This window comes from Malaclemys terrapin, chromosome 6, assembly GCF_027887155.1.
Source record: "Malaclemys terrapin pileata isolate rMalTer1 chromosome 6, rMalTer1.hap1, whole genome shotgun sequence".
Classification (NCBI taxonomy): Eukaryota; Metazoa; Chordata; order Testudines; family Emydidae; genus Malaclemys; species Malaclemys terrapin.
Window position 1 is genome coordinate 65,701,593 of NC_071510.1, and position 27,528 is coordinate 65,729,120.

Below are 27,528 nucleotides of genomic sequence, written 5' to 3' on the forward strand. Positions count from 1 at the left end.
TTAGTTTTTGCACTGATTTTCATGTGTTTAATGTTTGTAACAAACACTGATACATTCCTGGGAAATTTTAAACAAAATAAAAACCGAAAATGAAAGGCCCCAGATGTCCTTCACTAGCAATGCATTTCACAACAGAAAATCCTTATACCCATCAAACATTACTGAAGCTTCAACCTTTTTGAAGCACCTATATTTTCTGTTTTTAATCAACTGTGGTCAAGGCATTGATGACACAGACAGCATATCACCATAGGTTATCTTTTATTAGAGATCTTATATTTCATTTCCCCAAAAAGATATAAAACCTTCCAAGAGAAAATATCAAAAACCTTCCATTTAAATCAGTTTGTTTCAGAGACACAATGAACAAGAAAAATCAAAGACATTTAAGAAAAGGGAATGTAAAAAAATCTCATTACAGGTACAACTCTGGTCTGGAAAGTAAGTACAATGTTTGAAACCATATCTTGAACAGCATTTTCTTTAAATCCATATTTGTGGAAAATAAGGATGCTTGGATCTCTTAACCACCATGCAGCTATGAAAATTAGAAAAAATGTAAAAGAACATGATTAATTGGTGTATATATACTGAATGCACAGAAAACCAAAAATGTCACCAAAACTGCAATAATACAATTAAAGTATTGGGTAACCATTCACAGGAGGTATGGAAAAAAAGCAAGAGCCCAATCTTGAATTGATCACCTGGGCAAAATCTCTGTTTGCTGACTTTGGTGGAAGTTTTGACTGAGATTAGGAGTTCAACATTGGGCCCCAAATTGACTCAAAGTCATAATTTACCATAACTTATAACTTAAACAGAATGCATTTAAGTTTTTCCCTCTGATAAAAAAATTTAAATTACTAGAACAAAGCAGAAGTCTGCTGGTTAAGAAGTATTCAGGCATTATAATTGTACAGGTGGTAACAAATGAAAAACTGATACAATACATTGTTTAATTATATTGAAACAGATCCTTTGGAAACAAGTCCAACAGGCAAGAATACTTTAAAATTTATTGCATCAAAATTTTAAATTTTCTGCTTAACAGAATTTAAGACATTATTTTGAATATCCTCTTTCCACAGAATGCACAGAGTGCTCTGAAGATTTCTCATCTACATATTCAACAAAAATAGAAAATGTTACTACAATTTTCTGCTGGTAAGCCTAAAGACTGTAAATTTCAACTAAAAAGGGAGAAAAATTCAAATACTGTAACGAAGAAAACTTACAGTACATGTTTATTGCATGAAAACATCAATTTTCTGTTCTATATACTCTCAAATATAATTCTCACTTTTCATAAATGGTTAGTGGTCAATATATCCTTGACATAATTCACACCAGATTCTGCTAAATATTCTACTCTTAAGTACAAAATATTTAGCAGATTGAACTAAATTATGAATTATGCAATCATGATAAAGAGAGATCCAAACCATGACAGTACATAAAAAAAAAAAAAAAAAAAAAAAAAAGGTAGGTAATTTAATTTTATGTTTGAAGTTGGATGTATGGCTACAAGATATAAATTGATATACCACAGCACCAAAATTACCTAATTAAAATAGTACAGCAGTCAATTTTAGAGTTAGCAGACAGTACGTCTTTTTCAGTTAAGAGGATTTATCATCTGTTAATATTAAAGAAAATCACTGATGGATGCATAAATAAAGCCTAAGCAAAATGAAGTCAGAGGTACAAAGATTAAGGAAGATCAGTAAAGGGAATAATACTCAGACACAAATTAGTATATTTTAATTGTAAACAGTAGCTGTATTCAGGGAAATAGAATTTTTATACTCACATGGCTTCAGCACTCAATGCAAAATACTTGATATGGTGAAAATGAAGTGAGAGGAGTAAGATGCTATTCCTCAATAAGGTGAACACTGGCAACATATGTAAGCATGATTATTAGGTTTGAAGAGTGGCATTTTTAAAATAAAGGCACGTGATTCTCAATGTACAGTTTACTACAATCTGTGAAATGCAAATACACTGTATGATGGGTTTTGCAAACTATGTCTTATACACTATCAATTCTCTGCATCAAGTTGCAGTTTCCTTGACAGTGGCTGAATTTGAATATTACAATATTCCTTATTCTTCCAATATTTTGTTTTATGACATTGTTTCAGTACATTCAAATAGTCAAAATGTTCAGAACAACACAGCACAAATTTGGTGCCTGAGGACATAGATCAGAGTGTGGCCAGCATGGTCAAATAGAAGAGACATAGTTTAAGTATTATATAAACTACTCTTTCCCCCAAAACAGTGATGTGGACAGTAAAATAGTAACGGGACACATTAAAAAATAAGGCACATTTATCTTGATATGGTAATCTTGATATAGAAAACCCATTTCAGTATCCAAATGAGTTTTGTAAAAAATCTTGTATTCATGATTATTACAGATTTACTTTTTTATTGTATATGATAATGGAATAATTGCACATATCCCAATGTGTCAAGTAACAAAATGGGACTTTTATTAAATATTTCTATAATTTTCCATTGCAGGATTAATTTGAAAATCTCTCTTTTCTTAAACTATGAAATTCACAAAGTGATGGTAGGGCAAAAAGTGTTAAAAACTACCATCACTTACAAGACAAAGTCTCCCGTCTTTCACTTTACCACAGAATTCAAATCTCCATCCCATAGAATAAATTGAAATTCAATATGGAATAAACTGAGATTACTGTCACTTATATAAATGGTTTCAAATATTTGGACATTAGCTATTACACAAGAGCTTTTTATTCTATTTAAGTTCCAAGCTTTATTAGGGATTTCAACATTGCAATTATTTGTATATAAATTAATCAAGGCTCAGCAAAACAAGTCATTTAATCCCACTCCCTCTCCCTTCAAAAACAAAAAACCCCAGAAACCATTAATTATCATTTAACCTGAGATTCAATTTGTTGTCGAGAGGTTAACATCCTTAGAAATTTCTTCATGTGTTGCGTTAACTTATACTGATGTTGGTATTTTATGTAAAAACAAAAAAGTTGTTTGCAACATGGCTATTCACTGTGTTGGTCAAAAAAATAATTATAGAATGCATGTTTTCTCACAGTATCCAGAAGCTGGAATAACAATGTGCTTCTTTATTGCACGTCAAACTTAGAGGAAATGTAACTGCAGATTCCTCTTCACTATATGAATATTAAAGCCAGGTTTCATCTCAGTCGAATCCGAAACGTATTTATCTCCATAGAACTCATATTGATCTCACTAATATTTCTGGCATCTGGAGGCGAATGCATCAAAGATAAAGATGTAGGTATAAGACTTTCAACGATTAGCTTATTAAAGAGTTTGTGCACCTTTATCTGAAAAATACAAAATTAAATAAAAGTCAATGATATTTAGAAAATTTAATACAAGTTTGAAAGCCAATTTTAAAGTAACTAAGGACTTGTCTACATGATATAGCAATGCGCACTATGGCTGTATAAATTCTAATGCACATTAGAGTACTGCACACTAACTGGCCCGTATTGACCCTGCTGGTGTGCATTACAAGTTCCCCACTATGCATTAATGTAGTGATGTTTGAATGTGCACTAAGGAACTTTTAGTATGCACCAGCAAGGTCAACAGAGGCCAGTTAGTGTGTGACACATAGTGTTCATTGCTGCATCATGTAGATAAGCCGTTAGTTACTGTAAAATTGGCTTTCAAACTTGTATTGCATTTGTAATTACTGCACACTGCAGAACCGTGTAGACAAGCCTTAAGTTAACTTAATTCTAAACCGTTATAATGATCATTATGTCACATCTCATTACAGGTAACAGCATGCATGACAGAGAATCATAACACCAAAGTCATTGAAAATTCCTAACTGACCATATTTAAAATGTTATAAGTTATGCTAGAAAGAACCCATTAGACACCAGTCACTGTGTCACATTTGAAAGCAACTAATTAAAATATATCAATACATAGGAGGTTTTATTATAGCCATTATGTTTGGCAATATTATAATGAAAATTTTAACCAAGAAAACATTTAATCTTGCTCTACTAACCTTCCAGACAATCCTTCAGTAAACTACTTCCAGGTTGGAGTAAACCTACTCTGTGAATTTTATGGATTCATTACCACCAGACAAAATTCTATGACCCACCCACCCAAATCTGATTACATAATCAAAGAATCAGAGATGGTAAATTCATTAATGTTTGTGAAGTGTTCAGATACCACAGAGATGTGGGCCATACAAGTACCCAGAGACACAGAGAAGTTGATAGAAATACTTGGGTTGCTATGCTGTTTGCTGCAACCTTCAAGGCAGCATTCACATGAGAGAATTCATATTTATGTTAACTAATCATATGTGCAGAAGACAAATACATTTAAAACTGCATAATATAAGTATTTCTGTAGTAAAATCATTTTAAACAAAAAGCTACTATTTGAAATCATATTTACAGAAAGTTAATAAGACTGAATTCCAGCCCGGAAGTTTATGGCAATGTTTTACTAGGGTATTTTTACTTGCCAATACCAAATTAATCTACACACATCAGAATCTTCATATAGTTGTCAAATATAGACCATGTTACTTGGCTTTCAAAAACATTAAATCACAAGCACCCTGAACATACTGCATTTTAAAAAATTAAATAAATAATTGTTCAACCAGAATTCATACCATAACTATTTTAAAGCATTTTAAATTAAGCATGTATGCAAAAATTACCTTGTAAGCTAAAAATCCTCTAATATTTCAACATACCTTTCCCTGAGTAGTAGAGCATAATAGCCCTGTGTCTTTGTTTGAAAATTTACAGTCAAATCCTTTTCTGTGAAGGATCAAGGCTGCTTCATCCGATGGCCCAGAATCTGCCTGTAAACACACAAAATTTAAGTATACCTTGGAAACTAAATGCTACAAACAGGAGACTTTTAGAACCTCAGACTAATCATTAGCATTTGACCTCTGGGCCACTTACGTTATGAATACCATTCTCCCTAAGCCGACAGAACACATTTCATGTAATAGTTGTAAAAAGACTGAATGTGCAAGAATTTTCTTTATTTTTAAAGTATCTTAAAAATCTGGTCCTAAATTTAAATGCACTGGTAATAGTTGTATTAACAGGCTTCCCAGAATAAGCAAGAAACTAAAGGCTTCATAATTATGCAAGCACACCTCCAGGTTTAATTACTGACCATGACTTTGGTCCCTCCCAAGCTTTAATACTTTAGGCTTAGAAACCTAGCTACTAATCAGTTACAAAACTTACTAGAGACTATGACCAATAATGTACAACTATGAGATTACCTGTGCAGGTTGGTACATGGGCCCAAAACCCACAAGAGGGAATATGCGAGAATTCAGGTACTCACTGAAACTCAGTTGTGTTTGATCTAATATGTAAAGACTCTTCAAGTAATAATCACCACAATTACTATTACTAATTGCTTATATTACAGTAGCATAAAAAAGCCTCAATCAGAACTCGTCTTTCTAGGGACTCTACAAAAAGAAAGACAATACAGCTGTCTGGGAAATAATTTCACTTCCATGAAAAATTCCCAAATTGGAATGAAAAGCTTCCATATTTTTTCATGGACGTGAACTTCTGCAAAATTTTGGTTCAGAAATGAAACATTCTCCCAGTGCTCCCAAGGGGGCTGGCTGGCTGCAGAGGAGCCAGATGACCAAGCTGGCAGGATACACGGCTGGAAACTGAAGGACACCTGCCTGGTTTTCATCAAAAGTTTCATAGAAATCAACACATTTCCACAGAACATTTTGATTTCAATGAATTGGTGTTTACTGAAGGGAAAAACTTTGCACTGGAAAATTCCTGACCAGCTTTAGCAGAGTGTACCGGCTTTAAAGAGCTTATAAACTCAGATGACAAATCACGCAGGAAAGGGCAATAGACAGGAAAACACCAAAACATGTAAAGTTTTTATGTACAAATATACTTTTTTGTGGCCACTGAGCCTAAGCATTTGGTACTATCGAGTATTGGCACAATTTTAGAGCTAATCAGAAATTTTCTGACAAAACACTTTTCCACTGAAAGATGCAGATTTGTTGACAATTAACTTTTTTGTGGAAATGTGTAGATTTTGGTGAACCTTTCAATGGAAATCAGGCAGGCAATGGAAACTTGCCTAGTTTCCTGCCAGCTCAACCACCTTCTTGTCACCTCCACACAGCCCACCAAATGAGTTGCCACAGATTCATGGTGCCCAGGTTTCCTGGCTCTGTCCTTTAGGGGCAAAAGATTTTTTTCAAAAATTGAACATTGGTCATGGGTGGGAAAGACTGTTTTCCAGCTAGCTCTAAACAAAATACTTCTACTAATTTCACAAAATCAGAGTCAATTCATTCTTTCTTTCATTTAGTTCTTCCCCATTAAGTATTTCTATTAATGTAATCAAAAACAGATTGTAAATCAACAAATGCTGCAAAACACGAGATTTACACTTAATGTGTTTATCAAACAATAAAATATGAAAGTACAGTCATTTTTAGAGTAACCATCCTACAACCATCCTGCTATTCAATAATTAAGTCCATGCATTCTATCCAGTTTTAAGATCAATCAATGAACATGTACCATATATTTTAGCAGGAATGTCAGTACACTTTCACCCACTTTACAAAGGAGTGGAGGTATAAAAGGAAAGGGAGGGAATGCATAAAGACAACTTGTCCTTCAACTGAGCAGAAGGGTATCTGATAAGCCCCTTCCATTTCTTGCCATTTGAACACAAAAAGTGGTAGCATTTGGCCTTCAAGTACGAGATTAATATCTGGACTGCAACAGTTACTGAGCAGTTGGTCTGCAACTGATTGCCAAATTGCTAGGTGGCACATATACTTCCTGCCTCTGATAACTAAGAAGAAGGCTGCTCGTAATAAGAGCCAAGAGTTCTAACAAGTTTGCTTCTATGCGGACTTCCTTGATGAGCTCAGCCTGGGGCTGTAAGACCCACAGATCTTCTCAGCATAGGTTTGAAGCTTTTTCATTATGGTGGGTACATCAAGTTCAGAATACTAAGAAACTATTATTTCAGAATATACACAGGGCCTCACCAAATAGGCAAAGTTATGGATTAGCTGCAGGAGAGACCTCTGAGGAGAAGTCCAGAGAAGCAAAGAAAGTGGAAACTACCTTCACTACCTTCCTATCAAAATTTTTCACATTGTCAGGTGCTAGACTGGTCTACTAGGGGCTGTGGAACAGAAAAAAGAGGAGTTTGGGTGATCTGTGGAAAAATAACTCCAGATCCAGTCCAACGGCTCAATGCACATGAATTACTGTGACTACAGCAGAGGGTAGCTTCTGCTTCATAGCTAGCTTTTTTCCTTGACTTTAGTATGGCTTTTGATACTGTCCCACATGATCTCCTCATAAACAAATGGTAGAAATATAGCCAAGATGGAGCTGCTATAAGGTAGGTAGATAATTAGTTGAAAAACCATTCCCAAAGAGTAGTTATCAGTAGTTCAAAGTCAAACTGGAAGAGCATACCTAGCGTGGTCCCGCAAGAACGGATCCTGCTTCTGATTCCATTCAATATCTTCATCAATGATATAGATAATGGCAGTGAGAGAAATCTTATAATGTTTGAGGATTATAACATTATGGTAGGGGTTGGAAGTGCTTTAGAGGACAGGATTAAAATTTAAAATGATCTGGACAAACTAGAGAAATGGTCTGAAGTACATAGAATGAAATTCAATAAAGATAAATACAAAGCACTCCACTTAGGAAGGAACAATCAATTGCACACATACAAAATGGGAAATGACTGCCTTGGAAGAAGAAATGTGGAAAGGGATCTGGGGGTTATATGGATCACAAGCTAAATATGAGTCTGTTGCAAAAAAAGCTAACAGCATTCTGGGATGTATCAGTCATAGTGTTGTAAGCAAGACAAGAAGTAATTCTTCCATTCTACTTCATGCTGACAAGGCCTCAACTGGAGTATTGTATCCAGTTCTGGCAAGGCCGGCTCTGGCTTTTTTGCCGCCCCAGGCAAAAAAGCCACCTGCCACCGCCGCCCCCCCACCCCCAGAACGCCAGGAGCAGGGCGGAGAGCCCGGCTGGGGCTCTCGTCTCTCCCCGGCGGCCAGAGGGCCGGGGGGAGGGCGGAGAGCCCAGCCGGGGCTCTCCACTCTCCCCAACCGGCCGGAGCGCCGGGGGGAGGGCGGTGAGCCCGCTGTGGCTCCACTCTCCCCGGCGGCCGGAGCACTGTGGGGAGGGCGGCAAGCCCAGTCGCGGCCCCGCTCTCTGGCCGGAGTGCCCTGCTGCGCCGCCCCCCTCCAGGCGCCGCCCCAAGCAAATGCTTGGTGGGCTGGTGCCTGGAGCCGACCCTGAGTTCTGGCCACCACATTTCAGCAAAGATGTGGATAAACTGGAGAAAGTTCTGAGGAGAGCAACAAAAATGATTGAATCGGTAAACATGGGGATGGTACCGTTTGACTGGAGAATAGCTGAAGTGGTTCCTATTTTCAAGAAGGGGAAAAAAAGTGACCCGGGTAACTATAGGCCTGTTAGTTTAACAACTGTAATATGCAAGGTCTTGGAAAAATTTTTGAAGGAGAGAGTAGTTAAAGACCTTGAAGTCAATGGCAATTGGGACAAATTACAACACGGTTTTACGAAAGGTAGATCGTGCCAAACCAACCTGATCTCCTTCTTTGAGAAAGTAACAGATTTTTTAGATAAAGGAATTGCGGTGGATCTAATATACCTCGATTTCAGCAAAGCGTTTGATATGGTACCGCATGAGGAATTATTGGTTAAATTGGAAAAGATGGGGATCGATATGAAAATCCAGAGGTGGATAAAGAACTGGTTAAAGGGGAGACTGCAGCGGGTTGTACTGAAAGGTGAACTGTCAGGTTGGAGGGAGGTTACCAGTGGAGTTCCTCAAGGTTCGGTTTTGGGTCCGATTTTATTTCATCTATTTATTACTGACCTCGGAACCGAATGTAGGAATGTGCTGATAAAGTTTGCGGATGACACAAAGTTGGGAGGTATTGCCAATTCGGAGAAGGATCGGGATATCCTGCAGGGAGATTTGGATGACCTTGTAAACTGGAGTAATAGTAATAGGATGAAATTTAATAGTGCGAAGTGTAAGGTTATGCATTTAGGGATGACTAACAAGAATTTTAGTTATAAGCTGGGGACGCATCGGTTGGAAGTAACGGAAAAGGAGAAGGACCTCGGAGTCCTGGTTGATTGCAGGATGACTATGAGTCGGCAATGTGACGTGGCCGTGAAAAAAGCTAATGCGGTCTTGGGATGCATTAGGCGAAGTATTTCTAGTAGGGATAGGGAGGTGCTGGTTCCGTTATACAAGGCACTGGTGAGACCTCATTTGGAGTACTGTGTGCAGTTCTGGTCTCCCATGTTTAAAAAGGATGAACTCAAACTGGAACAGGTACAGAGAAGGGCCACTAGGATGATCCAAGGAATGGAAAACCTGTCGTATGAAAGGGGACTCGAGGAGCTTGGTTTGTTTACCATAACCAAAAGAAGGCTGAGGGGGGATAAGATTGCTCTCTTTAAATATATCAGAGGGATAAATACCAGAGAGGGACAGGAATTATTTCAGCTCAGTAATAATGTGGACACGAGAACAAATGGATATAAACTGTCCATCGGGAAGTTTAGGCTTGAAATTAGACGAAGGTTTCTAACCATCAGAGGGGTGAAGTTCTGGAACAACCTTCCAAGGAAAACAGTGGGGGCGAAAGACCTCTCTGGCTTTAAGATTAAGCTTGATAAGTTTATGGAGGGGATGGTTTGATGGGATAACGTGATTTTAGTCAATAGGTCAATAACGTGCCATCGCTGGTAATTAGTAACAATGGTCAATGATGGGATATTAAAAGTTACTACAGAGAACTTTTTCCGGAGGGTCTGGCTGGAGAATCTTGCCCGCATGCTCGGGGTTCCGCTGATCGCCATATTTGGGGAAGGAATTTTCCTCCAGGGTAGATTGGCAGAGGCCCTGGAGATTTTTTGCCTTTCTCCGCAGCATGGGGCAGGGGTCGCTTGCTGGAGGATTCTCTGCAACTTGAAGTCTTTAAATCATGATTTGGGGACTTCAACAGCTGAGTCAAGGGAGAGAATTATTCCAGGAGTGGGTGGGTCAGCTTTTGTGGCCTGCATCATGCGGGAGGTCAGACTAAATGATCATAATGGTCCCTTCTGACCTTAAAGTCTATGAGTCTAAGATGTAGAAAGCATGACCTATAAGGAAAGACTGAAAAAATTGGGTTTGTTTAGTCTGGAGAACAGAAGACTGGGGAGAGGGGGGGACAAGGTAACAGTTTTCAAGTACATAAAACATTGTTACAAGGAGGAGGGTGAAAAATTGTTCTCCGTAACCTCCGAGGATAGGACAAAAAGCAAGGGGCTTAAATTGTAGCAAGGGTTGGACAATAAGGTTGGACAATAAGAAAAATTCCTATCAGAGTAGTTAAGCACTGGACCAAATTGCCCAGGGAGGTTGTGGAATCTCTGTCACTAGAGGTTTTTAAGAACAGGTTAGACAAACACCTGTCAGGAATGGTCTAGTTATTACTTAGTCCTGTCCTGAGTGCAGGGGACTGGACTAGATGACCTATTGAGGTCCTTTCCAGTTCTACACTTCTATAATTCTATGATTCCTGTGCTCCTGGAGCAATCCCTTATACAGCTGGCCACAGAAACAGCTCACACATACAAGGGCTACAGGCTCAGAAAGCTGTTCAACAGTCCAAACTCCGCATCTCTGTTTTCACAACAGAGTTCAGCAGTCAGATTACAGGTTCTGGGAGCTATACAATGATTCCCCTCCACTTTGAGCAACTTAAAGCCTTCTGGCAAGTAAGATTTCTGGCTGAGGAGCAGCCAGTGGCAAGGCACAAAAAATTTGACAACACAAATAAAAACAGAAAATGAAAAACAGAACAATATAGAAGACAATGAGAGCAAACAAGAAAAAGCAGTCATACAGCAACAATGCTAGATGTAAGGGGTACCATGAGTGTGCGAAAGGGGGTGGGGAAACAGAGTAAATGACATTTATCCATCAAAAGGAAACTACAACAAAAGAAGATTAGAAACGACTGATCCAAGACACTTTCAAATTCAACCATCACTGTACTGACAAAACCCACTGTGAATGTGGATCACCTGCAATAATGAAGATGAGGTTGAGCCTAAATCAACTCATTGTCATGTTTTGGGTACACCTGAAGATTCAGTTATTGAAGAGAAGTTGCCACCACAGCCAGAGATTCAGTCAATATCCTTGATGCAAATACCCTTTGCTGGGTGGAAAGACAATACCATGTCCCAACTGGCTTCCTTGCTCAGTTAAGACTAAATGCATTTTCTATGAGACTTCTGTTATGAAGATCTTGAGGATGGAGAGCACTAAACCAAGTACTACAAGAAAACAACTATGGCATTCTGGATCACCTTATTGGTAAAACATCACCTCCCATAGCACAGTGTCTGATAGTAGAATAAAATCCCAAGCATTCCTTACTGACTGAAAAGATAAAAAAAATAGTGTAACTGATACCACTAAGCAGAACTTGAGCTTTACTTGAAAGTTCCTCATTGAAAATAAGATCATTAATTACTGAATTGTGTGTACATTGTAGAATAGTATTAAACAGGTATACTGTGTTTAGTACATTTGTGAGTCAAGATTTTTTTTCTATATTGTTTATTAGAATAAACTCATTAATATATTATTGACCAAAATAATAAGAATAAATGGGATAAAAATAATCAATATTGAGTTTCTCACTATGAAATACCACACTTAGTATTAGTTCAAAACATAATTTCAAAGTTAATTAAGTTACACTCAGAAAACTAGACAAAACATTTTTGTTTTGCACACAAAACAACAACGTCTGTGTAAAGAGCAGGTTAGAGAAACATCATTGAAAATTCATAGTGCAAAAGCCTGACTTCCTATAGGGGTGAAGTGATGCTAGAAATGACAAGCCAGTCATCCAGTGGACTTATCTTGTAGTCATCTGCATAACAAATGATGGTATGAATATTTCAACTCAGTTTTAAATTAAAAATTATTGTAATTAAGAATTTGAATCTATTAAAATATAAATATATTAATAAAAACAATTACATGGTAATGAATGGACTTCAAGTAAAGTCTAGGCATGTCTATGATTTACTAATCATATAGGCTATGCCTGCGCTGCAGAACACTTGCTTCAGCATGTAGGGAACGCGTAGCTAAGACACCACAGCGAAATGCAAGCTACATCCACACTGCAGTGTATAGCTACATAATGCAGTGAAAGTCTCTCACAGGAGGGACGCTGCAGGAAAAGGTTCTGGCAACAGGTAGCTGCCAGAGCCTTTCCCTAAAGCCTCCATCCTAACAGAGTCTTGCACGGCACTGGGAGACAGGGACTGGCACCGCTTGGGCATATAGAGAGCTGATATAGAATCATAGAATCATAGAAAATCAGAGTTGGAAGGGACCTCAAGAGGTCATCTAGTCCAACCCCCTGCTCAAAGCAGGACCAATTCCCAGCTAAATCATCCCAGCCAGGGCTTTGTCAAGCCGGGCCTTAAAAACCTCCAAGGAAGGAGACTCCACCACCTCCCTAGGTAACGCATTCCAGTGTTTCACCACCCTCCTAGTGAAATAGTTTTTCCTGATATCCAACCTGGACCTCCCCCACTGCAACTTGAGACCATTGCTCCTTGTTCTGTATACGTGTCTTTCCTCGCTTAAGCAGTGCTTCACCATCTACATGGCTATTTATACCTGTGCTAGGGGATTAGGGGTGGTGCAGTGTATGAACTCTACAAACTGCTGCAAGGACTGTGCAATGTAGACATACCCTTGCCTAAAACTATTTGTATATATCCAGCCGACCAATGTGTAAAGGAGTGTAAGTAGGTCTAATTTATACAATGGGGAGGTGTAAGAGTCGCCTTCCCTCTACTTTAATCTATACCTCCTTACACCACCTCAGCATGTAAATTAGACTGAGCGTAATTAGGTCTAGGGGAGTGACTGAGTGTAAGGGAATCAAACTTACAACATTTCATAACTCACTTATGAATCTGGCTTGCTATGATTAATGTATGAAAACCTACTTTACTCTTCTCAGCCTTCAATAAAAATTAAATATTCTCAGTCCTGTAAAATTTTACACATTACTATGGGACAAAAATTGCTAAGCTACTGCACTATCAAATCTCCCAACTTTTCTGTACAGCTGCCAACCCCTTCAACACTGATTTAATTTTGAACGCTTGACAGTTTAACACTGTCAGGTTCTTGGCTGATAAAAACAAAAACAAAAAAGCCCGTGCCATGAATTCTCATAAGCAGTATCCCAGGGCAACACTGCTAAGATTTTGATCTGAGTGAGGGAGAAGGGCCATTTAAACAATTTTTAAGTGATTACCGTAAGACTTGTAGTCATTTATTGGGAAGTTTAAGCAACACTATAAAGATACACATTTGCTATAAAAGAATATTTAAAAAACAGTTTTTAATGTCAAAAACCAATTTATTTATAGTATATAATTTTACATCAATCCACTTTTTTTTAAAGAAATGTTCCAAATCCCTGAGGCACTACGACAGGAAGGTTGATGTTTTACAATATTAGGAATTACCATTTTTTCCTTAGAGGAACAGAATTTAAAATTGAAACAACATTTTAGCATAGGATTTCTCTCACTTGCTCTTTCATGGACTCATTTTGATTTCTGCTGTCTTAAATCTAAATAATGCTTTCCTTGTAATTTTGTAATTGAAGGTTCTTTTTAATATGTAAAATGGTAACACAACTAACATCTCTAAAATATGCATCAAAAGCTAGAGTGGTGCAAAGAATTTATAATTGCAGGTAAGAAATATGTTTTGTAGGTTAGCAAATAAGTCATGACATTTATCATTTTCACTTTGAATTTTCTGAAAAAAATGAAAGGTTGTTTCTTTGTACAAGAAATTCATTTCACTGGGTAATGCAGTTTTTGCTGTGGAAAAGAGAGGTTTCATACCTACAACTGTTATTCACTTTGCATACTGCCTTTGCAGATTTACACTTTGCAAGTGCACATATCAGTACTATAAAGCACTGATTGAACACATGGCACCTTTGTGGTTACATAAAGGATCACAACCCCAACCAACCCATCCAAGCTCTGGATCAGCAGTGGCACTTGGAGACCAGTTACAGATAGGAAAATAGAGAATTCCCTCTGCAGATGTTCACAGATGGGAGTAAAAACCTCTTGAAGGAGGGCTGTAGCACACAAATGAGGCTAGCAATTTGCTCTCCTGAAAGAAGCATCTGCTTTGGCCTCTAAGGGTATGTCTATACTGCAATTAAAAACCCGTGGCAGGCCTGTGCCAGCTGGCTCGGGCTATGGAGCTGTTTAATTGTAGTGTAGACATTCAGCCTTGGCTGGATCCCGGGCTTTAGGATCCTGTGAGATGTGAGGGTCCCAGAGCTCAGGCTGCAGCCTGAGCCCCAACATCTACACCACAATTAAACAGCCCCTCAGCCTAAGCACCGAGAGCCAAAGTCAGCTGGCACAGGCCAGTCACAAGTCCCAGAATCACAAAATTAACGGTAAGTAAATTTATGAATTGAGCTGTTGTAAATGACATTGTAAAAATAAATCTGAGGGAACAGTAGCTTGAAAGAGTAGATCCTGGAGTTGTCAGTTATAAATTTACCTCCCAAGAAGGTGGTGGGTCCTGCAAAGGACTGATGTGGACTGGGCTCGTGTATCCACCTCACATTCTGGTGAACACTTACCCCCACATCCTAAGTCCTTGAGGCTCATGTGAGGGGAACAAAGTCTTTGAACTAGAAGATAACAGGTTGCTATTGATGCCACATATCCTGTTGAACATCATGGTAGCTCGTTAATATTAAAATCACTGAATAACCCTATATAGGAAAGGATGTGGGCAGAAGGGGAAGACATGGGCCCCTCGCATTAATAATAGTATTACCTGTTCTAGAGTTATTGATAGTTCAGAAAGACAGGACCTATAATGCTTATGTATCAATGTACTGTCTGATACATCACAAACAGGGGCACAGGTGCGGTTTGCTGTGCAAATCAGATGAGGAAACAGGACGAGCTGCACATTCAACATCTATCTAGAATGTATAGAAAAAATTATGGGAGATTTCAATCAGGGACACACATGCTGGAGGTTTCATGCTGGTGTAAAACATCCTGGGAATTTCTAAAAAGTATAGATAACGTAACTTAAAAAACACTGCAACCATCTCCGGGTAATTCTATATTAGATTTCATTCTGCTGGATAAAGATGTAAGATCATTGAATTAAAACTGATGGCTGCCTAGATTTAAGTGATCATAATCTAATTTCATTTGCTATGTGCAAATACAATATAGTCCTAACCAGTAATATATACACTTGTTGCTTTAAAAAAGGGAAAATTTCCCAAAGCTAAAAACCATTATGAACAAAACTGAGTTGGAGGAAATATTAAAGCATAAAATATGAAGGATAATTGGGAATTGTTTACAAAGGCTTTATTAGGTGCCAATCTCCACCCACCCATTCCGCAATCAGGAAAGAGGTCTTCTTTGGTTAAAAATAATCATGGTTATAGGGTAGGTGAAAGCAGCAATACAAAAACAACACAAACCCAATATGTAACTAATGGAAAAAGAAGCAAGTCGATAGTAAATAGTACACATCAGCAGTTAGGAATTACAGACCATCATAAACAAAGCTAAAAGTATCAGTGAAAAATCTATGGCAAGTAGGGTGAAAAACAATAATATTTTTAAAAATATATCGGGAACAAATTAAATTCTTACAATGGTACAGATCTGACACTAGACAATGACAGTAAAATTATCAATCATGATGCAGAAACAGGAGACATACAAGAATATTTCTGTTCTGTATTCAGAAAGAAGCAGAATGGCTGTATCCATATCTTACAGGAGTAAGAAAATACTCCCCCCCCCCCCCCCCACCAGTAACTAGGGAGGCTATTAAACAGCAACTATAAAAAATTAGTGGGACAAGATAACTTGCAAAGTAAAGTATTAAAATAATTGGCTGAGGAGCTATCTGAACCATTAATATTGACTTTTAATAAAACTTGGAACACGGTTAAAGTTTTAGAGGGCCAGTATTTAATCACATGGAAAAACAGGATGACACAGGAAACTATTGGCTGATTAGCCTAACATCAATTCCAACTATATCATGGAAAAGCTGATGTAGGATGCAATCAGTAAAGATTTAACGCTTGAAACATAATTAATGCCAACCAATTTGTTTTTAAAGGGAAATAGATAAAAAACAACAACATTGTTTCTTTTTATTTAAATCACAAGTTTGGTTGATAAAAGTAACTGTATTGGCATAATATACATATTTCTGTAAGGCATCTGATTTAGAATAATAGAAGATCAGGGTTGGAAGAGACCTCAGGAGGTCATCTAGTCCAACCCCCTACTCAAAGCAGGACTTAATCCTGCGTGACGTTCTAATAAAAAAATTGCGCTACAAAAAGTCAATGCAGCCATTTTAAATGCATTGGAAACTGGCTAGCTGATAGATCTCAAGAAATAATTGTTGTGACGTTGTGCAGCCTATATGGTTTTATAAAAACTTGATAATAAGTCAATATAATGTAACTGAGCTGGTTTTAGAGAAAATACGGTAATAAGTGAATGTAACGTAACTGGGATATGCTTCATGCAAAAGGTCTCTTGTAAGGTATCATTACAAAGCTTATAATCTACTGAGTATGATCATCTGATTTGTATAAATGTACCACTCTTGTATCTAAAACTAGAAATATAAAATGTAACTCTGAGGGCCTATTGTAATTGTGTAAAGTGTGGACCATTAAGGATGGTTTGGAATCTTGATGACTCCCATTGTCTGCAGATGGCTGTATTTACCTGTGAGTCTTCCTGTATATGTGTGTGCTGGCAAGTGAGTAATGAAGTCTTGCAGTGACATGTGATCATGTCACCTGAACTGGAATCCATCTTTAACCTGGTGCTTTTCCAGTGAGGGGGGGTGGAAACCCAGAGAGACAAAGAGTTCCCGCCTTATGCAAAAGATATATAAAGGGGGGAAGAGAAGAGAGAGGGGGTGGAAGCCATCATGAAGAATCCCCTAGCTATCACCTGAGCTGCAACAAGAGCTGCACCAGGGGAAAGAATTGTGCCCAGGCCTGGAAGGTGTCCAGTCTGAGAAAAACTTACTGAAGCATCTCTGAGGGTGAGATTATCTGTATTCAGTTTGATTAGGCATAGATTTGCGCATTTTATTTTATTTTGCTTGTGACTTACTTTGTTCTGTCTGTTACTACTTTGAACCACTTAAATCCTACTGTCTGTATTTAATAAAATCACTTTCTATTTAGTAATTCACTCAGAGTATGTATTAATACCTGGGGGAGCAAACAACTGTGCATATCTCTCTATCAGTGTTATAGAGGGCGAACAATTTATGAGTTTGCCCTGCATAAACTTTACGCAGGGTAAAACGGATTTATCTGGGTTTAGACCCCATTGGGAGTTGGGCATCTGAGTGCTAAAGACAAGCACGCTACTGCGAGCTGTTTTCAGGTAAACTTGCAGCTTTGGGACAAGTGATTCAGACCCTGGGTCTGTGTCTGGAGCCAGACGGGAGTGTCCGGCTCAGCAAGACAGGGTGCTGGAGTCCTGAGCTGGCAGGGAAAACAGAAGCAGGGGTAGTCTTTGCACATTGGGTGGCAGCTCCCAAGGGGGTTTCTGTGATCCAACCCGTCACAGCCAACCAATTTGTTTTTAATGGGAAATAGATAAAAAACAACAACATTGTTTCTTTTTATTTAAATCACAAGTTTGGTTGATAAAAGTAACTGTATTGGCATAATATACATATTTCTGTAAGGCATCTGATTTAGAATAATAGAAGATCAGGGTTGGAAGAGACCTCAGGAGGTCATCTAGTCCAACCCCCTACTCAAAGCAGGACTTAATCCTGCGTGACGTTCTAATAAAAAAATTGCGCTACAAAAAGTCAATGCAGCCATTTTAAATGCATTAGAAACTGGCTAGCTGATAGATCTCAAGAAATAATTGTAAATGCAGAATTGTTGTCCAATGGTCTAGTGGGATCCTACAGGAATCTGCTGTTAGCTCAACATTCTTCAAAAATCTTCAGATGACAAAAAATTTGGTGGAGTGGCAAATAACGACAGGATCCGGTGGCCAGTTATATAGACCACCCTAGATCTCTTGGTATGGTGGTATCATTTAAATACCATTTAACACAGCCAAATGCAAGATCATGCATCTAGCAATAAAGAATGAAGGAAACTAAGAGGGGGTGTGTGATTGTATCCTGGAAAGCAGTGACTGTGAAAAAGGGCTAAAGAGTTCTTGGGCATTAGGAAATAGTGGGGTCACAAACTCTTTCTTCAGTGTGCTTGTGGCACCTCTTCTATGGCCCCCTATAGATGGAGGAAATCTTCCTCCAATAGGCCTCTCTCATGAGATGGATCCCCAAAGAGGAAGGAAGAAAGGAGAGGAAAGCGAAGTGGCCTGGTGCAGAACTGTATGGAACAACCTTTGCAGGTATGTTTAGTACTCAACAGTTGGAAGTAATCCTGCACCAGGTACTGATAAAGGAGAAGACATAAGGTCTGAAGGATGGAGGCAAAGGTGCGTAGTTTTCAACCATCCCACCAAAAAGCTGTTGATTGGAAGCCAAAGTTCAGCTGATGAGCAGTGAGGAATCCTCCTCCTATATGGACATCTTTTATTAGAAGCAGGCTTAGTCAAGGAAGCAGACTGGCCACCGTCTCAGAGGCTGCATCCCCTTGTTCCTGCAGAAAGGGAGACTTTTGGAAGCCGAATGTTGGATTCAAATGTTTCCTTCTTATAGCGGACAGACTTAGTAAGCTCTAAGGATCGGGCACCGACCTTTGTTGTTCTGATCTTTTCCAAAGGCCTTGGCCTTCAAAGGATGGTCTTTGATGTTCTTTTGTGACTCAGAGGACCTTAACCAGAAGTACCTTCCCTAAGGCTATATACACTGTGATGCTTTGTGGTCCCTGAGTCACATATACCTTTGGTTATAGCTCTCACATTAGTATCTGAGGCATTACAGGCTCCTCTCACTGAGTTTTCTCTAGCATTCAACTTTGGTAATCAAAGGCTTCATAGCCTCTTTTTACTTCTCTGGTAAAGAGTCCAAAATGGGACTCCTGGTGTCCCATAGTGTGTAGTTAAATCAAGATGTCATGGCCTGATAACTGGCTACATGAAAACCCAGGGAGTGGAGCAAGCAGATCTTTCTGCCAAAAGTGCTCAGTTTGTTTCCTTTCCTGTCAGAGGGAAAAGAGTGAGATGTCTTGTTACCATTGGCAAGTTCCTGTGCAGTAGATAACACCATGGAGTTTTGCTTAAGAATGTTGTAGTGAAAATTGATGACCCTCAGTAGGTACTGGGTACATTCTGCCAGCTCGCTGATACTGGTGGTGAGGAAAACAAGAAAGCCAAATGTCCTTGGATGAATTAAGATGGCCTGGATTAATAGGAATAGTCAATTTATCTTCAATATGCAGCTGCAAAATATCAAAAAGGGGATCAAATCAATTCTGTTGCCAAAACACCTGGTTCAATTTGAAGAGTGCTAACCATTAGCTCCAAAAGTTCATGGAATTGCCTTTGTTCATCCAGGAAGAAGCCCGTCTGATCCTCTTTGACGGGTGACTTGTCAACTCCTTCAGAAGGGGTCTCATCCCACTCATCAGGTACTGACAATGCTTCTTGAGGAGAAGAAATGCCAATGCAGGTGCAGGTTGTGATTTTCAATTCTGAGCTCTGCAGCTCAATACCATATCCCACAAGTGGGAACATACAGAGGTTCTCAAAAAGAAACGTGTCCTATAGTTAGAGACTAAAGAAACCCAATATACTTAGTTTATCCAAAAGAAAGTCAAGAGATGACTTGATCACAGTTTCATAAGCATCAAAATGGGGAAGTGATTTCTAATAGTAGACTTCTCTTTAATCAATCAGAAAAAGTCATAATGAGATTCAGCGCTGGACTGGATGGTTGTCAAGATGAAGGCAACTAATTCAGACTAGAAATGAGACAATTTTTTTAACAGTGAGGCTAATTAACCATCAGAAGAATTTAGCATAGGAATGTGGAGCATTCTGCATCAAATGAGGACTTTAAATCAAGTCTATCTTTTGTATATGCTATACCTGAAACATAAATGATAGGATTGATGTACACATTATTGGGGGAGGTTCTTTGGTTTGTTTTATGCAGATGCCTATAATGATCTTTCTTCTGCCCTGAATCTCTGTGAATATATGATTTGAGGAAGGAAAGAGACAGGTGGGAATGTATACAGGCTGCATGAATCTGATGTAGGAGAAATGCATGGTCAGAGTACCTGCCTGCTCTTGACAATAAAGAAGATATTTGGCTTTGCAAGGAGTAAAAAAGTTCTAATTAGGGTTGTCCCCATTTTCTGAAGATTCTCCTGACCACTTATGTATTTTAAGGGACTAGTTATTCGGATGTCTACCTCTTAAGTTGTCTCTGAACGATTCTCCCTGATCCCAAATGCCTCCTTGTAGTTGGGCACCTTAACACTGGAGTTGCCATACCCTTTCCCTTCTCAAGTTCCAAAGGACTCCACAATAGGCTCTCTTGCCTCAACAATACCCCTCCTTGGGACAGATTTATTAGAACAACATAGTGTAAATAATCTATAACAAAGTCCCCAAACAGTCCATCTTTCACCCACTGTGCATTAGTCCTTAAAATCCCATGACATCTAGTCCATTGATGTAGCACATATAGTCCACCACATCTGGGCTCTTCTTCATTCTTGACCCTACAGGTCACTACAGGAACCAAGGAGGATGGCTTCCCTACCTGCTGGAGGCTACTTTAACACTTTCTCTCCTGAGATTTCATGGAAAGACTTAATTAAGCCCTCTGATATTAAGTTTACTCTGCAATATCAAGTATTTTCTTCTTGAAGAAAGGCTCAGGTAGACCAAAAATTTAGTTGCTAACTTGCTCCCTTAAGTTTTAAGAGTTTCATCATCTTCTTGCCAAATAGGTCTGAACCTTCAAAAGACAGTTTAAAAATTTGGATTTGAGGGACAGGCTGGAGGTCCCGAACTTAACAGCCATTGTATTGATCTTGTGGCAGCTCCCAATGAATAGCTAAATCATAAAGTAAAAACTGATCTGGTCATCAATGACTGATAACACTGCTCAACAGCCAAAATGCTTCTGAAATAAATGTAGTCAAACTTTACTAATTCTGGGTCACTGAGAACGAAAATGATACTTAAAATTGTTGATTGGCTTTAGTTTTCAAGATATACTATCAAGTCAGTATATACGACCCTTGACTTGGGAATGGCGGAGGATAAGTGCGTTATAAAGGGAAAGGATCTCAATTTAAACCAGAAATGACTAAAATACATCTTTGACTGGATCTAGGAATAAATCTATGACTGGGTTTGGACAGTACTTGCTTTTTAGGCAAAACAATGAATAATGCAATCTGAAGTTGGTATTGCGTCATCCATTATATGAATTGCATCATGTTATTCCTAGAAGTCATGGATGATGCAATCATAACGAAGCTTACATCACTCTTCTGAACAAATTGCCCTATATCAGCTCTAGAAATCATACAGTGTCGTGCTCTCTTATTTGCCAGTGTTTGATTTTGCAAAGGGACACATTTCTGTTTAGCCAAAGTGAGCAGAGATGCCTCGTACTTGTGTGAACAGTGCAGATAACTTCTGCTATGTTTGTGGTGAAGTGACTTTTGCATCACAAAAGCGCAGTAGAACCACTATGGTTAAGAAAGCCTATCAGCTTTCTTTTGGCTGCAAAATTGGAGATCAGGACAAGAGGTGGGCCCCCCACATATGCTGCAACACTTGTGCAACAAATCTTCGCCAGTGGTTGAGCAGGAAAAGGAAATCTATGCCTTCTGCAGTGCCAATGATTTGGAGAGAGCCAACAGATCATACCAGCAATTGTTACTTCTGCATGGTGCCTCCAGTTGGGAAAGGTGTGTCAAAGAAGAAAAAGTGGACTGTGCATTATCCAAACATTCCATCAGCTATAGGTCCAGCACCCCACGGAGAAGGACTGCCGGTTCCCAATGCACCAGAATCATTCTCACTCGAGTCAGACGAGGAAGAGGATGAAACTTCTGGTCCTGAACCATCAATGTCACAGGACCCACATTTTCTCCCATCCTCCTCCTCTGAACCACACCTCATAACACAAGGTGAACTGAATGACCTTGTCAGGGATTTGGAACTACCCAAGAGTAAGGCAGAGCTGTTGAGCTCCAGACTACAGCAGTTGAATCTCCTGGTAGGTGACGTTAGGGTTTCCATGTTCCGTGACTGTCAAAAGGATCTTGTCCCATTTTTCTTCATGGAAGGTGATCTTGTAGCCTGCAACAACATCGATGGCGTGATGGCAGCCCTCAACATCGTTCACGATCCAGATGAGGAGACTGTTCATTGATTCATCGAAGACGAGTCTTAAAGCTGTTTTACTGCATAATGGCAATGTTTTGCCATCAATTCCAGTTGGTCATGAAGTCCATATGAAGGAAACCTATGACAACATGGAATAACTTTTGAGGTGCATAAACTATGACCAACATCAGTGGCAGCTTTGTGGCGATTTGAAAGTTGTTGCTCTCTTGCTTGGTCTGCAGACTGGATACACAAAGTACTGCTGTTTTCTCTGCGAATGGGATAGTCGTGCAAGAGATTCCCACTACATCAAGAAAGATTGGCCCCTCGGACAGTCATTGGAGCCTGGGAGGAAAAGTGTTCAGCATCCACCACTTGTTGAATCAAGGAAGATTTTGTTACCACCCTTACACATCAAGCTGGGTCTGATGAAGAACTTTGTCAAGGCCATTGACAAAACACAAGCAGCTTTCAAGTACCTCCGTGGAAAATTTCCAAGGTTAAGTGAAGCTAAGATAAAGGAAGGTGTCTTTGTTGGGCCTCAGATTCGTGAACTTCTTCAAGATGATGCATTTGACCATGAACTGCGTGGCAAGGAAAAGACGGCATGGAAAACCTTCCAGTTAGTGGCAATAAATTTTCTTGGAAACAACAAGGCAGACAACTACAGGTTGTTGGTGGCTCACATGCACCCCCTGAACCAAAGAGACTTGCGCTTCACCGACCATCTGTACTTGGCCAATAAAAAAAACGGTCAACTTAAGGCAATTTATCTTTGGAAAAAGGCAAGGTAAAATTTTGGACTAAAAAGGTCTGGTTGTGCTCAAGGTACTTAATCTTAAGTCTGTATTAATACTATAGTTTAATTATATTAGTAAATTGTTTAAGTTGTTTAAAGATGGTAGTAGTCAAGAGTTAATCAATATACAGAAACTGTAAATGTTTTTGTGCCTTGCTGAAAACAGGTACAGCACTGGTAAAGTTAGTAGTTTGTAAACAATAATAGCTTTGCATGTCGCTGTGGCTGTCTTCAGTATAAATTGTCATTCAGTTTATCATAAAAAAGCCAGTAAAAGTTTATAAGTTGTTAAATAAGTTAATAAAAAGGTTAAAATTTGTAAACTATAGTTAATTAATGTATCAGTATTGCATATATATTTGTGTTGGTTGGAAATGGTTACAATACATGTAAAGTCACTAGGCACATTCTGTCTGTGTTGCCTTTATGGTTGTAATTTGTTAAAAACCTTTCTTAAGAAATAATTAGTTGTTTAGTTTCTCTTTTGCGGACACTAATCAACCTCATTACATCTGTGTTGGGTGGTGGGAAGTAGCAATCACCCAAAGCCCCCCTAGTGTCCTGATGTATGCCTCCTTCTTCCATTAATCTCCACAATTATGTGTGTCAAACCTACACATCCCATTGAACCATTTACTTCGGGCTGAAGCTCTCTCTTCACTCTCCAAAGGCATTTGGACCACAGCCACTGCAATTCAAAAGGTCCAGAGACATAGATTGGCAGGACTGAACAGGAAGTCACTCATCTTGTGCAGTAATGATGGTTCTTTGAGATGTGTCCCCCATGGGTGCTCCACTGTAGGTATATCTGTGCCCCTGCACCTCTAATTGGAGATTTTAGGTAGCAATGTGCATTCAGCCTTTACATGCGCTCTCCTTCCCTCGTGGCTATCTAGTGCCATGCAGGCGAACCCCCTTCAGTTAGATAGCCCTGAGGCAGACCACAAGAGAGGGAGAATCCATGTATGGGCTGAATGGATACTGTTACCTAAAATCTCTGATTAGAGGTGCAGGGGCACAGATACATCTACAGTGGAGCACCCATAGGGACACTACTCAAAGAAGAAGTAGGAACTAATGCTAGACTGGTCAAGAGCAACTGGCTCCTTCATCCCTATCTGCTGCCTTCCCTGGCCAGCTTTCAAGAGGAGCTCTTTCCCAGACTTCCCCCCCCGCCCCTCCCTGTTGGTGCTGTGGCTACTGAGCACTCCAGAAACAGAATGAGGAGAGTGGCTTCTTCTCTCCACCCCTCAATTTCATGTTGGTCCAACAAACCCAGCCTCAGGGAACAGTCATCTATTCAACTCCCAACCCTCAATGACCACTGCTGAGCCTGCAGCACCAGCTCCCAGAGGTTGTGGTGAATTAAAAGAGGGAGGAGGGGCCAACTGCCCAATGGGGGGATTGAGAGAGGGAAAATTGACAAGAGGGGAGACAGAGGGAGAGCTGTTTATACTGGAAATACAGGGACAGTTAATCTATTGGACAAAGAAAAGGAAGTTGCATACAATGTACTTTAAGAAATTATTTTCTTTACATGCATCATTTAACTTCACTGACTAAAGAGGATCATTATGCAGTTGGCCAAGACAGCAACATTTACCTCTTGCCCATGAAATTTTTACTTCTAGCCCACATACTAATAAAGAATAATTTTGCGCTCAATACAGAATGAGTTGGACACTCCTGCACTATATCTTTATGATGTTGAAAACAAAAGTATTCTTAAAACAGACTGACAGAAGAAATAGTCCAAACTTTTTCCTGAACTCCAGTGATTATAAAATGACATTAGAAAATAGCTGATAGAAATAAGCACAAATTGGAGTTAAAAAACTTATATAAATGTAGTTTGTTTTTGCCAAAATATAATTGGTGAAATGACTTCCAAGGACCTCTACCACAAGTTGGCATAATGATGTATAAGAAATTCTTTGAAATGGAAAAAACACAGCTATGTTTGGGGCATTGAAATTATTTTTATTTGGTTAAAGTGACGAGACACATGACTGACCATGTCCCTTCTGAAAATTTGAGAGTGCTGCACAAAGGCATCTTCGGGACCTTAAAATCCTGAACAGCCTAATCTCACTCAAGGGACAAAACTTCTGCGTAAGGACTCTGGTGAAGCCCTCAGACACACCCAAGTCACAAAGATTAGTGAGGATGTCAGGCCATCACCATTGGATTGACTGGAATGTATGATAATAATTTCAAGCCATACTTTCTCTTAAATGTTATTTCACCTTTATTCTACTCTCTCTTTCCTATCCCCCTTTTTGGTTTCTGTGTAATCAAGATCAAGCTTGACTGGTTTTGTATCAGCTGAAATCCAGGATACCATCATATCTAGCATTACAGGTTAAAGCAGCATAAATAACCTTGTTCAATTATCAAGACCTACCAGTGGCTTGAAGTTTCAGAGGGTGAAGGGCACAGACCTGTATGTGTAACATATTTTGTCTCCAGCATGTGAATAAAGCAAATATCAGTGAGACAGAAGTTATTGTCTTTTCTATTCTCCCATTTCCTCTTGTGTGTTTGTCATGCTTGTTTAGGGAGCAGGAATAATTTTAACAATAACTATTTATTTAAGAGAGAATGGACTCTTTCTTTGCCCCAAGAAAAACTTAGTATCAGCAAGATTTTTAAGAGACATTTTTCATTCTGAAGGACTTTGCTAAACACAAATTAAAACATTTTCAGAATTAACAGCTATTCGACTTTTAAAGTCAAGTATTTTAACGTCTTTTTCTTTGTTCTCTTTATATGGTTTATAAGTATTAGAATGGACCTGTAGAGCGTGGTTGCTACATTATATGCAGGGCAAAAGCTCATTATACATACCCATGAACCAGAAATTAACTCTTGTGATGGTAAAACAAGAATTCTAGTAAAAAATTAACATTTTAAAGGCGGATAACCTTTTATCATATCTTCTTTCATTCCCATCCATCAACACAACAGTAATGAGGAGGCCAAATGAAGCCTTTTTGCCACTTTCTGTCTTATACCAGCTTCATGGCTTCACTCATCATTAAAAATGTTTGTCCTATGTCATTTTTCACTGTGTCTATCTAATGCACGCTCAGGCTTCCTCTATTTCTAGTTCCTTGCACTCTTGTATGTATCACCATGTATGATGTACATTCTGGAGTTCATTCTTGACACGTGTCCAAACTACCACAGTCATCATTTTTTAGTCTTTTGTCATAGAATTATTTCTTGCCCTACCTGTTTTCTTTTCACTTCATTTTTTCCGGCAGTCTTGAAACTCTCAATAGTCGCCTCAGCCAATTCATTTCTGAGGTCGATATCTTTAGTTCGTCAGCTTTCTTCATACTCCATCATTCCAACCTGGTACAGCAGCATTGGCACAGCAGTTGTTTCATATACACTGATTTTCATTTTTATCAAAATGTCTTTAAATTTCCAGTTCTTGCAGAGCACTGTAAGTGCAGTAGCTGCTACTCCGATTCTTCTTTTGATGTCATCTTCACAGTTCCCATTCTTCAATACTAGTCCTCCAGGGAACACAATTTTTTCTCCTTGTCCTGGTTCTTTGTCTCCAGCTTTTATCTTTATTTCTTCCTCTTGTCTTGCAATTGAAGTAATTCTTGTCTTCTCTGTGCCAACCTTCAGTCTGAATCTTCTGCTTCCCTGTCTCCCTTGGCAGTTATTCTCTGTAAATCCTCCAAGTCTATGAGGACAATATAATGAAGTGAATAACTTAAGATCCAAGGAAGGCACATCTCTCCCTCTAAGTGCATGAAGTCTCCTATGGTTATGAAGGGTGCTAGGTAAAGCATTCACCAAGATGCTGTAGAGGAGAACAAAGACGTACATGGAAGTGGTGCTTGCAGAGGAGTATGCTGGATTTAGATCAGATGAAATGCAACATATCAGCTATTTGTGATAAGACAGATATTGAAGAATACAGAACACAACCAAACTTGCTTCAATAACTTTATAGACTTCAAAGAGGCCTTTGATAGCATTTGGCAGAAAGGGTTATGGCAAATTTTGAGAATGTACAATGTCCCCAAATAATTGAGCAAGCTGAAAGAAAACATGTACAGCAAGTCAATGAGTGCAGTGAGAGTAGACAAGAAGCTGACAGAACAGTTCAGGATAACCATAGATCCCCAGGGTGCAACCGCTGTGCCCCCCCTAACTCACTAACCTGGG

At 39.0% G+C, this 27,528-nt stretch overlaps 1 protein-coding gene across 1 annotated transcript in view; it reads right to left on the reverse strand.

The window, feature by feature from the left end:
* Positions 1-244: 244 nt before the first annotated feature.
* Positions 245-27,528, reverse strand: part of MAN2A1 (mannosidase alpha class 2A member 1) — a 217,408-nt gene continuing 190,124 nt past the window's right edge. The window contains exons 21-22 of the mRNA XM_054031733.1: positions 4,763-4,873; positions 245-3,350 (exon numbers count right to left, since the gene is read on the reverse strand). Coding sequence (XP_053887708.1) covers positions 3,198-3,350; positions 4,763-4,873 — 264 coding nt within the window. The 3' untranslated portion in view covers positions 245-3,197. The remainder of the gene's footprint in view (positions 3,351-4,762; positions 4,874-27,528) is intronic.